The 14,276-nt window shown below is 50.8% G+C and overlaps 1 protein-coding gene across 13 annotated transcripts in view; it reads right to left on the bottom strand.

Annotated features, from left to right (window-relative positions):
• Positions 1-4,039: 4,039 nt before the first annotated feature.
• Positions 4,040-14,276, bottom strand: part of CASK (calcium/calmodulin dependent serine protein kinase) — a 358,718-nt gene continuing 348,481 nt past the window's right edge. For all 13 annotated transcript variants that reach the window (XM_059158566.1, XM_059158573.1, XM_059158569.1 and 10 more), the window contains 3 exons: positions 12,227-12,429; positions 8,388-8,471; positions 4,040-5,395 (listed from right to left, as the gene is read on the bottom strand). In XM_059158566.1, the coding sequence (XP_059014549.1) occupies positions 5,219-5,395; positions 8,388-8,471; positions 12,227-12,429 (464 nt within the window). In that variant the 3' untranslated portion in view covers positions 4,040-5,218. The remainder of the gene's footprint in view (positions 5,396-8,387; positions 8,472-12,226; positions 12,430-14,276) is intronic.

Genomic DNA, 14,276 nt, shown 5'->3' on the forward strand with positions numbered 1-14,276 from the left:
GTGCCTTTTCATGTTTTATACATTTTATTCATACATTTCTCCAACTTTGAAATGACAAAAGCCCAAGTCTATGGTTTCCCATTACACAGCATCCTACAAGTATGTATATTCTACAAAGAATACTATGGAGTTTTTCTTCCTCCCCCGTCACACAAGAGATAACTGATGAGGGTTCCGTCCGTCTCCTGTAACTGGCCGTGCACCAGTGCTCTGGTTCCCGCGACAGGGCAGAGGGATCCGGGCGGGAGGGCGTGTGCTAAGGCATGTAAATAGATACACACAGAAAGAAAAGCGGGACATTTACAAAGAATCCGAACCTGTCCGATCCCCTCACCTCCTGGGTGTCGAAGGACCCCTCCTGCACGAAGGCTCTTGTGCGCTAAGGCTTTGCTGTACCCTGCAAATACTTACAATCGGAAATGGTGAAATATACAACAACTGTTAACATCGCTCTCTTTTTATCACTGAGACAATACTTCAAAACCTTTTATAAAAAGGCAATTATACATACAGAAAAAAGAACACGTTGGCAAAACTTTAGGCAAAACAACCCCAGAACTGAGTTTGAAGGGTGACACACCTGCATTGCCATTAAACACGATGCCACAGCCCCGGCATGTGAGGGTGGCGTGGCCTCCGCGTGGGTCTGGCCGCTGGCTCCCCCCGCCCCCCTCGCCCCGGGCGTCATTCCAGGACACAGCTGAGACTGGAAGTCCGTTCCCCCAGTTCTTGGTCTGGTCAAAATGAAAACCAGAGGTGGGGCCGCTCATTGTGGAGGAGCCCCCCTTTCTGCTCCCAAGCAGAACTCCTAAGAGACTGCAGGTCCTCTGTGTTCCCAAGCTGGTCAGGCTCAGGCTTCTCCTGTGGGGAGTGCGTGCACCTTCCCTTGGCTGCAGGCCAGAGAGAAGGGACCTGACACCGGGTCTCTAAGCAGACATCGGTCTGGAGTTGTGCTTGGGGCCAGAAATGAGGTCTCCTTCCTACGTGGTGACAAATATCTCTTTCCATTTTCTTTTGCTCCGTCCATTTGCACAGGTTCAAGAGTTGATGGAGGGTCAGGTGAGAGGTGTGGGGGGGGGGGATTTTCTCTGCCTCCGAAGGGCTAAGACGCAGCACTGCGTGTCCTAGAGATGGTATGCCCCTCCCGCTCCTCTCCCTGTGGGCCGGTCTGCCCACCTTCTGTGGCCTAAGAGTGGCAGAGAAAGGAGCAGATGTCAGGGATGGGGACCAGTGAACATACCCTTGGTCTCCCTTCCTTCCTCTTCCTGGATGCGGGCCGCAGCCGGGCTTCATTCACGAAGCCGGAAGACCCGAGACTTCTGAGATCTCCAGGTTTAAGGCAAACCGATAAGTGGGCATGGGCCAGGCTGATGGAGCAGTAAGCCTGCGGGGCATAGTCCCTTAAGCGGAGACAACAAATGGAGAGGAAAACCTTACTTCTAAAGGGGTAAGCAAGAGGAAGAGTTCATCCGACTGAAATGACTCATGAAGAAAGCTTGTAGCCCTTCTGCAAGCTGCATCAGGAAGCAGAATGCCTTTCAAAGAGGAGGGTTAATTAGAGGTGCAGAACCAGAGAAAGGCGCTCAGGGACCTTCAGTCTGTGACAGGCCGTAATCAGCCTCAGTATCTTAAGCCCTTGTGAAGAGGATGGAATTAGGAAGCTGTGTTCAGTTCTGGAAAAACAGACTCCTCCCCCACCCCTAACACACGTACAAGTGCATTTGATGATAGGAAGCAAGGAGGAGGAGGGATGGGGACCCTAAGTGGCTTGTCTTGGGATGCCGATGGCGAGATGCCTTCCCTTTCCCAGGGGGGCTGCGTGGGAGGCATTATAATTAAGAACTCATTAACGAGAAAACCGTCTTGCTAGCATTAGCAGCATGTTCTCTTTGCCCCAAAAGACTGACTTGAAATGAAGAAAAGGACATCACATTGGTGGGAGACAATAGAGTTTGCTTTGGGGCTGCCTGTCCCTAAGGGGCCGTGTCCACGCAGGCCATCTCTGCTGTCCTGTTTCCCCCGATGGCCCAGCAGACTAAACTTTCTCAAGGAGTGAAGTTGAAGCCTTACTGAACCGGTAACTACGAGTGATTTGAAAAGCAACAAAGACTGTCCTCTGCAGTAACAGGATCAGAGGTTTCCACTAGCTCATGGGGGCGTGGCGGTGTGAGATGGCCCTGGCCGCGCGGGGAGGAGGAGCCGCAGAGCCCGCGCGCGTGCCGAGGATGGGCTCTGAATGCAAATGGCAAGAATTCGGTCACCTATTTCTTCTCTGCACCAGTATGTTAAACCATCTCAGCCGACAGGAGATACATTTAATTGCATTTTCAGAAGCTACTGTATCATCTTGACGCTGGGAAAACTTCCAGCTGAACTGAACTGAGTGACATGTTCCTTTTTAGTGTTAAAATTGAACCTGCTGCACATGCAGAGTGACTACCATCTTATTAAAAAGAATCAAGACACTTCTTAACAAAAGATTCTGCATATTAAAGGCACCCCCTTTCTGGCTATGGGGCGTGGGGCTGGAATATGGTTCAGCTGACCAGTGATAAGATTTAATAGTCATCATTTGCTCTGGTCTTTAAAATGGGGGGGGGGTGACGGGGATGATTTTGCTGATGGCATGGAAGCAGCAAAGCTTTTTGGTAATTTTCTCTGATTGCTTAGTGGAGGACTATAATGTAGCAGCAGCTTTGTACAAAAATTACTGTGAATGTAAGTATTTTCTGGCAGGTCATAAAGACATTATTTTTGAGGGGGGCCTATGTGAGTGGAATGGAGCAGATGACCTCTTTGAGAAGTTCTGCCAGAATGAGCTCTGGATGCAGGGGTTCGGCCGTCCACACGGAGGCGAGAGCCGTGCCTGCCTGTGTGCCTCTGATGGAGAAGAGGGGACAAGTGCTAAGTGCTTCTCAATCCTGGGCTCATAGACATTGGAACTGGCTTCGCTTTGCTCTTCTTCTGCTTGATCCACCTCTGTCAACGGGGCTTAAGAGAGGCATCATTGGCATCTCTGGAGATGCGGCCTTCAAGGGCCTGAGAGGGGTGTGGCCATTTCTAACAGAGGGAGGGAGTTGGTGTTCCCCACGTGTTAGCTGTAGTTTTCTTTGTGCTTCATTGGAAGAGAGGTAGAGCGGGCACTTTCACAGCGAGAAGAGCCCAGATTGTGGTCAGTACCATCGCGGGAATGACTGCCTGGCCTTGGCGTTGGTTAGATTTAAACCACTCCTAACACAGCTCCAAGCAACTCTTGGGGTTTCCCTTCTCCATCCAGGGTGTCTCTGGGTTGGTGGTTTGGTCTCCCTGCTGTGGGGCCTCAACAGGGGCTGTTCGCTCAACGCCTGGTAAGTTGCAAACTCATCTGGTCACTGACAAAGGACAACATCAGAGAGAGAGAGAGAGAGAGAGAGAGAGAATCACCGTTTAATAAGGGTCGGTGGCTGGGGAGGGGGATGCCTGGAAGGGCGTCTCCAGCTGTCTTCTGTGTGTGGTCCTTCAAGAGGAGCCATGCAGCTCAGAACCCGCCCCGCGCACCCTGCCGAGGCACAAAGCGATGAGGCCATCTACCTGACAAGAAGCGACCCGGAGGGTGTTTCCTCCAGGATCCCAGGTTACCAGAACCACTTCGCACGCTGCTGCTCTAAAAAGGATCTTCCACTGACCTCTGGCCAAGAGTCAGAAAACCCCCGCCTGCATGTCCTGGGTTGGAAGAATGGGACCTCGTGGAAGGGTGATGAGATGGTTAATGTCTTTAAAGCAACAAGGATAGATGATTCTCCTGTGCCAAGGGAGATAGCAAGAGGAAGGAGCGACCACAGCTGGCCTCCTGCACATGGCGGCCCTCGGGCGCCCTGCGCTCTGGGAGCCAGACGCCGTCCGAGCTGTGCTCTGGTGGACTGTGGTGCTGTCCTGCCAACTGAGCGTCACTCCGGGCCTTCCATGGTTCAGTAAGCATCTAGCGGATTATCCAATCTAAAAGATAGACTTGTAAACCTGAACAAATCTATAATGAAATGAAGGACCCAAAGGCGTTGAATTATTGAACACATAAAAGGAAGTATATTTAAAAAAAAATTGGTCAAACTGTCCTGTTAGTTATCATTTTAAAGGAATTTACAGGGCTGTTATCTTCTTTTGGAATAATTCAGTTTATAGCAAATGCCTAAACTGGTTTCTTCATTGCACAGTATATTCTCTTAAAATGGGTGCTTTAAAACAATTACATACATATTAAAAATCCTCATTTCTTTGCTTAATTAAAACGTTAATACTCTCAGACAACACAGATCTGAAATGGTGAAACCAGCAACTTCCCCTCCCACCTTACAACAAATTAAATTGAGACAAAATTACAAACACATTTCACTACATGATTATTAATAATAAAAATCAGTTTTCTTTATAAAGTTGCCCGAAATGCAAGGGATGTGCATAGGTTTACAACTTAGTCATAATAGCATTTTATTCTTATTCCCCTGGGTGTGCCCCGTGAACGGAATGTACTTTGCTGTAGATTACAGATTGTTTTGTCCAACACAGACACACCGACAGCATAAACGCTCGCGACTGTCCACATGCATTAAGAGTCAAGACCCAACTTCAAATCTCTAAAAGGTTTACAGGGTGCTTCAAAGAGACAGTATCACATTATCTGGATGTTACATAAAGGACTTAAAAAAAAATACTAGTCTAAAAAAAAAAAAGAAAAAAGGCCTTTAAAAATTTATGACTGTTTTGTAATCACTAGACTGATTATTTCAAATAAATAAAGGAAAGAAAGATTCCAATCCATAAAATCAGACTCTAAAAAGAATGTAGTGTTCCACCCCCAGTCAAGGTAACAGAATCATTGTTTATTATTAAAATAGATTATAGAAAGCAGCATCTATTTTGTGCAGTTTTTAGGGGTCTTGGAAATAAAAAGCTATGATTTCCAAAAATATAACATTCCAAAGGATTGAATAATACATACATTTAAAGATACATTTTATTAAAGTTTAGGAGAACTGATTAAAAAAGATACTGTCTCTTTAAATTAGTGTGTAATTGTTTTCTCCTCCTATCTATTTGGACATGACAATAATTATAAATGGAGGTCACACTACAACTAGGTAGTCTCTAGGGACCATGACCTGCTGACACAAGGCCGATAACAAAGAGGCTTTTCCACGGATGAGGTGGCTCCCGGGCAGGCGTCAGATATCTGGGGAGAGGCCTAATAGACCCAGGAGACCGGGACCCATTGCGGGGCTGTGCACACTAGCTCGACGGCTTCCTCCAGATGTCTGATTGTCTCATCAATTTCATTGTTGATAATTGTGAGATCGAAGTAGTGCGCGTATGTTCTCTGTAGGATATCGGACTCCTTCTGCAGACGCTGGAGAGACTCATCCTGAAGGGTGAGGGGATGGAGGGTGGGGTGGGGAAGGGAGGAGCAAAGAGGAGACAGAAGTCAGCTGGATTCTTTCTCTTTCTGCATTTCTGCACTTCCCAGGGGCAGACACAGTCAAGGCCACACCCTGATGTGCCGCATCTGGGCACGAGGCCAAGTCCGCTTCGTGACCAAGGCCACAGCGGCCCCGGGCAGGCAGGGTTACGGAGGACTGGCCTGCAGCCCGCAGGCTCCCCCTGCAACATGAGCTCCATGCCATCCCTGTGCCCCGCTCCCCCCCCCCCCCCACCCGCCCAGGACCAGAGAGACTTGGCCCTCTTGGGCACACATGACACCCTGCCCCCACCCTCGGACCCCGCTGGTTTGCCCCAAGAAGCCACTGCCTCTGGCCGACAAATTAAGTTGTATTTTCCCCTTTTATGCTTTGAGGTCCAATGTGTTCCAGGAATTCAATTACGTCTAATGCCGCCCCCCCCCCCCCCCAACAGCAGCGGATGCCCGAGGCAAGAGCTTTTGGGATGTTACAAATAATGGATGAAATGAGGCCATTTCTCAGCTACCACGGCAACCAGCATCTGAGGAACCCCCTCGTGGTGGTCTACACTGGAGATGGCCGGACACGGGGCGCAGGGCAAAAGGACCTGAACCTCTGAGGAAAACTATGGAAAAAGCTGCTACCGAGTTCTCGGGGGGCTCTGCTGCAGGAAAGGCCTTTCCTCTGCTTCTGCAGCTTGCTGCGGATTTGGAGCACCCTCCTCAGGGTGAGCCCGCCGGAGGTGGCCCTGTGGGGTCCCTCATTTGTCACGTGAGTCTCAATTTAGCCTCAGGTTGGCAGATCTTTCAAGACTGGGAGCCCTCACGGGCCACCAGAAAGTTTGCCTCCAAGTGCTCACGGGATGGATACTGTTATGCCAAACTCGCAAGGGACAACTTCCAATCTGAAGCCAGGGGGCTTGAAGTCAAAGCGTCCCCCTTCTCCCCCCGCACCAGGCAGGTAAGGTGCTGGGCTGAGTCTTACACAGACGGAGATACATACGATTCATACCTTCTTGTCTGCTTAGCATCTCTCCCCCAACTAGAGTGGCAACTTGTCGTGTGGGCCCTGTCATCGCTGTGCCCAGCACTTGGCATTGTGGCGAGTACACAGTAAGTGCTTACTAAATGACTAGATGTTCCTTAAAAGAACAAGCACTTGGCTAACACTGGCCACGACACGGTTTGCGGAGCGTTAAAGCCATCAAGACGGAAAGCTACACCACGAGGAAACAGAGGCCCGTGGTGACACTGATGCGCTCCCAGAAAACTAAAGGATGCGGTGCCTTCGGGAACTTGGGAGCCATGGTGCCCGCAGCTGACTTAGGACCCTTCCTCTTCACCGAGGCCCATCCATTATTTGTGAGAAACCCTTCCTGAAGATCCCCGGTCTGTGGGTGCGACTCTCCAGAGGGGGATGGAAAATGAGGTCATTCGATCCCACTGGGCAGGGAGGCCGGGGACACTGTCTGCTCTATCAGGACACTCTGAGAGGAGAGTCCTCCAGGTTTTGTCGCCGTCTACTGGGATTTCAAAGCAGGGCAGGTGTGCTTGGATGTTGGCTATTAATGGCTCCGTGTAGATAAGACTTCAGTTAATCACCACCTGCTAAGGTCCTATCAACACACTTTCCACCGGCGCCTAAAAAGCTGCTTCACTTTGCGACAAACACTGCAAAAGCCCCATTTTGGGAAACACTCCTTTGCCCGAGGCCAGGAGTGCTTCCTGCTCAGCCGAGAAGATAGCGGTTCTCAGCACGCCACTCTCCGGTCTGGAGGACTCCACGGAAACACGGTCTGGGCTTCAGAAACCACTAGTGGAGTTTACGATTTGCTCTGAGAGCCGGGCTGACGAACACGTTCAAGAAAATGTACAGCTGCCGGCATCTGTTTTTAAATGGAGCTCTCTTTATGCAAGAAAAAGCTTTCCTCTTAAGGACCCCATAAGATGAAGCTCTATTTGTGGGTTTCCTCCTCGGCAACAGCTGGTCTGCGGGCTTGCCTCACGCACGAGCAGGGTTCAACTCAGTGAAAACAAAACGCCTCTAGTCTAACAGCAAAAGGCAGGATTTATGGGAAGTAAGGGTCTACATTCTAAATCTAGGAAAGAAAACGAGGCTGCATTTCGTCACCTCCTAGCTGGTACTTACGGGCAATTTTCTGCACCATTTTGGCAGCTATGGAAAATTAGTAAAAGGGCAGGAAAAGAGGCAAAAACAAACAAACAAAAAGCAAAGATGATAATTCAAGAAAAATACATGGCACCCGAAGGAAAAGCGCTCAGCACCTGGCGGGGCTTTGGGCATGCTGGGGTACTACCGGAGACCCCCACAGCAGAGCTCCCAAAGGAATACACCTTTTGCAAATGAAAGGACCCAAAGGAACGACTGAAAAGATGAGTAACCCGGCCATGTAAAGATGGACTCTTCCAGACACACGAGGCACAGTTTCCCAGCCTTGACTGTACGGTCACTAGCTGGAGGCGGTTTAGACGGGTCCTCACCAAGCAGAGCCAAGAGCCCTCTGCTGGCGTGTGGGCCCCGCCGAGCACCGGGTGACCCCGTGTGAGAGCCTTCAGAGCTTCCAGACACACCCAATCACCCACAGCATCCGCGTGGCCACGGAGGCCCTCGGGGTCGGCCCAGTGCTGGAAGGTGATGCCGGCTCTGGAGCGACACCCCCCCACCCCCCTCTCTGGGCCACTGAGCTGGCCCCAGAGCGGACAGGGCTCATTTCCAGGTGGGGTCATCTCCGGGGACCTGAGTGGGTCCCACCCCAGAAGCTCCCTCAGGCCAAGGTCCTGGCTTCTTTAGAGCTCTGTCCCCGCGGAGTGCTCTTGGGCCTAGAGCCAGGCCCTCTTGCCCAGCGCCCGCAGGGGGTGAGTGGGCCCAGCCGGCCTCCACCCCTCCGGCGGGCCCGCAGGTCCTTGCGCTGGGCTGCCTCCACGCAGTGAGCCTTACCTCATTTAGCCCCGGAGTGATGGTGGGCGCGGCGATGAAAACAACGAAAGGCGCGAACTCGGCGGTTCTCAGGACCTTCAGCGCCTGCGGATGAAACACATGGGACACTCAGAGCCAAGAGCTGAGGGCGCGGCTGTCACATGTGTCTGCACGAAATCGCACAGCTCAGCGAGCCTGGGACTCACACTTTTGGCGAGGCGGGTGCACACTGACCTGCTGTCTCCGGAACTCCCCCTACTCCTTTCCTTCGGAAGGACAGACAACAGCCACTGGCGAGTAACAGGTGACAAACTGGACATTTTTTATGAATCTCCTGAATCGATCCGACTTCCTTTTCTTCAGAAAAGTCCACACCGACTACACTAGTTAATGTTCATTTAAACCTGGCTGTGAATGGTAGCCTACCTCGGGAATCGTGAGGAAATGTGCTTTGGGGTGGCCTTGGCCCAGCAGGTGGGCTCTGCCCCTGATCTCCAGCCCCCTTCAGCACAGCTTCACCTTCTAACTGCTAATGGGGCCAGCACATCCCGGCCGAGGTCACTGCAAGGCTGTGTTCCTGCTCCTGATGCCTGCTGAGTTCCCCTGCCGAGAGGCCCCTGGGGGCCAGGAGACCTGATTGGGGGCTGGAGGCTGGAGCCACTACAGGAGCTCTGAGGCCAGTTCAGTTCCCTTCCCAGGCATAATCCCCCAGAATGGCGAGAGCCTCTGGTTCGCAGGGACACACCACCAAGCTGGTGCGCCACGCCCGCGAACCGCATTCTGATGTGGGATTTCAACCCCCGCCCCCAAGCCCAGGACCTGAGCCTCCCCGTGGTTGTGGCCTCCCCTCCACAGAACAAAACCCTAGTATCTGCAGGCACACACTTCACAAGGCACCGATGTGTCCTTGACTCGTCTGCACCAGAGGTGGTGGTGGTGGGGGGATGGCATGTAACGTGTCTATTCTGTTATCTGCATCGTTTGCTCTGCCATATTCCTATTTTTCCCTCTTCTGCCTGGTTTACTGTGGCAGCCGTCAGCCGGGTCTCTCTGCCTCTGTACTAGAGCCTGCTGCTACAATGACAGCTCTTTTGAGGCAAGTCCCACCGTCTCGCTGCTCTGCTCCAAAGCCTTCCACGGCTCCCTCTTGGCCTGGGGCTAAAATGTCCACTCCTCAGCATCAAAAGCCAGCACCCTGTCCCCTGTGCTGGGCCATGCTCACCTCCTCCACCTCTCTCTGCCCCTTCCCCTCCATGGACTGGCCTCGCTGAACTACTTCCAGTTCCAGAAAGGGCCATGCTCTCTCTGGTTTCCCAGCCTTTTTCTTACTACCCCCTCTGCCTGGACCCTCTGTCCATATTCTCCCTTTTGGCTTGGCTAAGGGAGCCCTTGGCACATGGCACTGGTGTTCTTTTGTCTTAGTCCTTTGTGAGCTCCGAGCCAGGTTCAGCACCTCTCCCGTCCCCCCAGGTACCCGCCACACATGCAAGCGCCTGGCACTGGACGGTGAGCTTGAGGGCAAGGGCTGGGTCCTGTTTGGTCTTCTCCCTCGTGCCCTCCACGGCACCTTGCCTAAATGGTCTTGATGCTGAAATGGAAACGTGAAAGCGGCACGAATGATCGGCAGAAAATGTTCGCCTGGAGGGCACTGTGCTTGGTGGCTGAAGGGAGCCTCTGAATGTACAGGCTCAGGAGAGACTGACGGCATGATAAAGCTTTCGTGCAAGCTTCACATGCACTGGGATTAGGTTTCTGAATCTCAGTGACCCAGGAGCTCCTTCCGGGCTAAGGGAGCCAGGCATGTCCTGTCACGTGTCACATCACAGTGCTTCAACTGTGAACGTCACACTCCCCTCTGAGCAAGCTCGTCAGCCCACCTATGCTCATTTTTGACGGAGATAATTGGCAATTTCTTTGTCAGCCCTTTTGTGATTGAAGACTTCAGCAAGGAGCAAACAAAGTGCATCTCTAGTTCACCTGAGCTTATGGGGAATCTTTCTTTAGAAACCCTTTTTGTCAATATTATTTTGGGCCTCCCTTCCTAACCCCTGCCCCATCTTCCTGTGCTCATTAGTCAGGAGGCTACAGGGTCCGTGGAGGCAGAAGGTTTTCTCATCCACCCACAGCCAGCCTCCAGGCAGCTAGGCAGGGACCAGTTCCCAGCACACGGTTCCTCCCCTTGCTTCTGTCCTGACTCCCCAAGGGCCACACAGTAAGTCCGCACAGCGTCGGTGCTGAACGGCACCCCAGGTGACGTTGAGGAGGACACCCCAGGCGTGAAATGGTCTTCTGTCTGCTCAGTGCCTCCAGCCTTCCCTGCCACCCAATTCTTCGACTGTCTTAAGTTCTAACCTATCATGCTGCAACCCCTGAAACCACACTCCCCTTCTCTGCATGGCACGTGGGCCCTTGGCCTTCATCCATCCAGATGTGAAGATCTTTCCATGTTTCCTGCCCACAGCGGTGGCTGAAGACTGCTCGTCCCCTGCCTGGTGCCTGGTGTCCAGGAACCCGGTTCTATTCCCTTCCCAGTTAATTCCAAGGGAAGAACTGGTGTACTTCCAGGAAATCCAGGACCCTCCCCTCTCTGTGCTGCCTTCCAGGAACATCAGAGCTAACCCATAGGCCAATCACAGCAGTTACGGGAGACTTTTTGGGGCTTTGATTTTCAATTTCTAGCCTATGTTACTTTCTTTTTTTTTTCTCTATTATATTTTCAAAAATGAAAAGACACATCACATCGAGACTGAGATTTTCTTGTCTGGTAGCCCTCGGATAGGCAGTAGAGTCACCACACATTTCCTCAGTGGCCTGGCGAAATGGGGCCTGCTTGAGGGGAGCGGGTCTGGGCAGGTGATTCTATCTGAGGGATAGGGGTGTGGGACATGAACCAGTCTTAGAAATGGCAGGACCTAGGAGTCACAGTGGCATCCATGAGCCTCTCTTGTAACTCACCTGGTGTCTACAACATCTTTCCTCCTGGGCTTTAAGTCCCCCTTCTGCTCAGTTTGTCCTCAGAGATTAAAAAAAAAAAAAAAAAAAAAAAAAAAAAGAGCCGACAAGCTATTTTTCTAAAGTCTTCTCTATGCCTGGTGTGGAGCTTGAACTCACGACCCTGAGATCAAGAGTTGGAGGCTCTGCTGACTGAGCCCGCCAGGCGCCCCAGCCTGTCAGCATTTTTGAGGCAAGGCCTTTTTTTTTTTTTTTTTTTAACATGTTTGCCTTTCTTACATGTTTGAGATGTGGCTTCTCCTTTTTGAGTTGAATAATTCCCACTGCTTCGAGCTTAGGATTTCCCTACAGATCATCCAGTCATTCCTGTGTCTGGCTCAGAACGCCCGAAGCTCTCCACACCCCTCCCAGTTTTTGGCTGGGGTTGGGCATCCAAAGAAACGGGAAAGGCTGAGGACCCGTGTGGGTCTGCATCCCCGCTGGCTCGGGTTCGCCTCCCTAAAGCGAGTGATGTGCTTCACACCAGACCCAGGCCCCGGGATCCCTGCTGCCAAGTCACATAAGATGCTGGCAGTGGCTCAGATGGGCCGGTGTGAGCTATACTGAGAGGGGACAGGTGGCTGTTAGGATAACCGAGGGCCAGTCTCGCCCTGAGGTCACATCAGTGTCGGGTATTCCCACGGAGCTTCCGAGTGTCAACCAATCCCCTGGGAGCTTCCTGTTGCTGCTTAACCACACGGCACATGCGCCTTCGAACCCGTGAGCCTGTTGTGCCCGCGCTGCTGACACTGTCCCACAGTTTATTAGGTCAGCAGGTGGCCCATGGCCTTCCGAGGGCCGTTCTGATTTCAGAACCTAGGCCGAACCTGCGGGCAGGTTGACAGGGGCCGCGAGGGGCTGTGCCTTACCTGTGGCTCCACGTCCAGGATGGCGATCAGCCCCTGCTCATGGATCTTCCGGATGGTCTCCAGTTTTGTCCCATACATCGCATCCTCGTGGCTGCCATATTCCAGGTACTCGTTATTCGAGATGTCTTGCATCATTTGGTCATGAGATACAAAGTAGTAATTCTTTCCATTTTCTTCATCTTTCTTTGGAGGTCTGGTTGTGTCTGCAAAGAAAGTCCCATATCCCAAAAGGCTTAAAAGACTGAGCTCATCAGCGGATGCTCCCTATGGACCTGCCCAAGCCCCAGCTCTTCTAAACACTGTGGCTTCTTTAGTATATGTCTCATGCCCTGTTCCCAGCCCCAGGAGCTTTGTAGAACTAAATTCACGACACCATATTTATCTGTGTGACATCAGACCACAGTAGTTGGTTAGTTGTTTAGGTTGGTGAATCTTTTGGTGTTTAGATGAGATTTAGTTCATCCCTTCGTGGGTCACCATGGGAGAAAGACACTCAACGACCCAAGATGAACATACCTTACTGTATGCCTTAATGCAGTTAGGTCTTAAGCAGAAGGAAAAAAGAATGGAAAGAAGAAGAAATGGAAAACCATATACAATTACAATTATTTAAATTTAAATAAAATTAAACTGAAAAAGTCAGTTCCTCAGTCTCACTAGCCACATTTCAAGGGTTCGGTATAGCTACTGGCTGCCATAGTGGACAGAACAGCTATTGAAAACTGTTACTATTAGAGAAAGTTCTGTAAGTTCCATTGGATAGCATCGGTCTCCGGCAGCTTCCTAAAGGAGATGGTTAGAATATAGCAAAAGGAGTACTGCAGGGACGCCTGGGTGGCTTTGTTGGTTAAGACCCTGCCTTTAGCTCAGGTCATGATCCCAGGGTCGTGGGATCAAGTCCGGCATCGGATTCCTTGCTCAGTGGGGAGCCTGCTTCTCCCTCTGCCTGCCACTCTGCCTGGCTGTGCACGTGCTCTTTCTCTCACTCACTCATAAATAAATAAAATCTTTAAAAAAAAAGGTGTATTGTGTTGAGAATACAATGACCTTGGTCAGATGTGGCTACGGTAGTCAGTAAAGACCTACACCATGAGTTGGCAAGCTACGGCCTGTGTGCCAAATAGGACCTGTTTTTGTTTTCCTGGAAAACATCCATGCCTGTTTAATTACATGCTGTCCATGGCTGCTTTCATGCGACACTGGTGGACTGGAGTAGTTGTGACAGAGACCAGATGGCCATTCAAGCCTCCAATATTTACTACCTAGTCCTTTACAGAAAATAGACCTAAGGGGATGTATCCTAAAATATTGGTCAGTGAGTCCTAGTTCTGGGGGATGCTGACGGGACCAGTGTTCTGCAAAGCACAGTTTAGAAAATGTTTTTCTAGCTGAGCCAGGAACACTGGTTTAAATCTTCCTTCCTCCCACTCTTTTTCTTTCCTTCCTTTCTTCCTTCCTTCCTTCCTCCCTACCTTCCCCCTCCCTTTCTTTCAACTTCCTTCCTTGAGCAAGAATAAATTATTGTTCCTCTTTGCTGTGTGCATGGATCCAGACCCACAGGGACCTCCACCCCCCGCCTCCTGCCTTGACTAGACCGTTAGAACTTACAAGTGCTCACGGACACCCAAATGCACAGGTTTTAAAGAACTCTTTCTCCAGGCACATGAAAAGCTGAAGAAATGGCATCGCATATTGATGCTGTACTATCCTTGGTCATCTCGGGAGGTAAACATATGGTCTGTACACATCTGGGGTCCAATATTTGAGAGAAGGACTTCATAATTGAGGTAGACAACGATATGCGTCAAAACCAAGCTCGCTAACTGGTCATTTAGTAACACAAATGTTCAATTGTTACATGATCAAGAAGTAACTAAATGTTAGTTAAGCCTGCTCCATTCAAGATCTAGACATAAGGAGATTTAAAGGAACGATTCAGAGTGTCTTATGAAGAAAATCTCAGAGGGACCAAGTGAAATGGTATCTGATGAATTTCCTTTTTGTGTGTAAATCAGACAGGGTTCTGGAAGGAGGGTGTTGTCTTATGAAG

Source organism: Mustela lutreola, chromosome X (assembly GCF_030435805.1).
Source record: "Mustela lutreola isolate mMusLut2 chromosome X, mMusLut2.pri, whole genome shotgun sequence".
NCBI classification, from domain to species: domain Eukaryota; kingdom Metazoa; phylum Chordata; class Mammalia; order Carnivora; family Mustelidae; genus Mustela; species Mustela lutreola.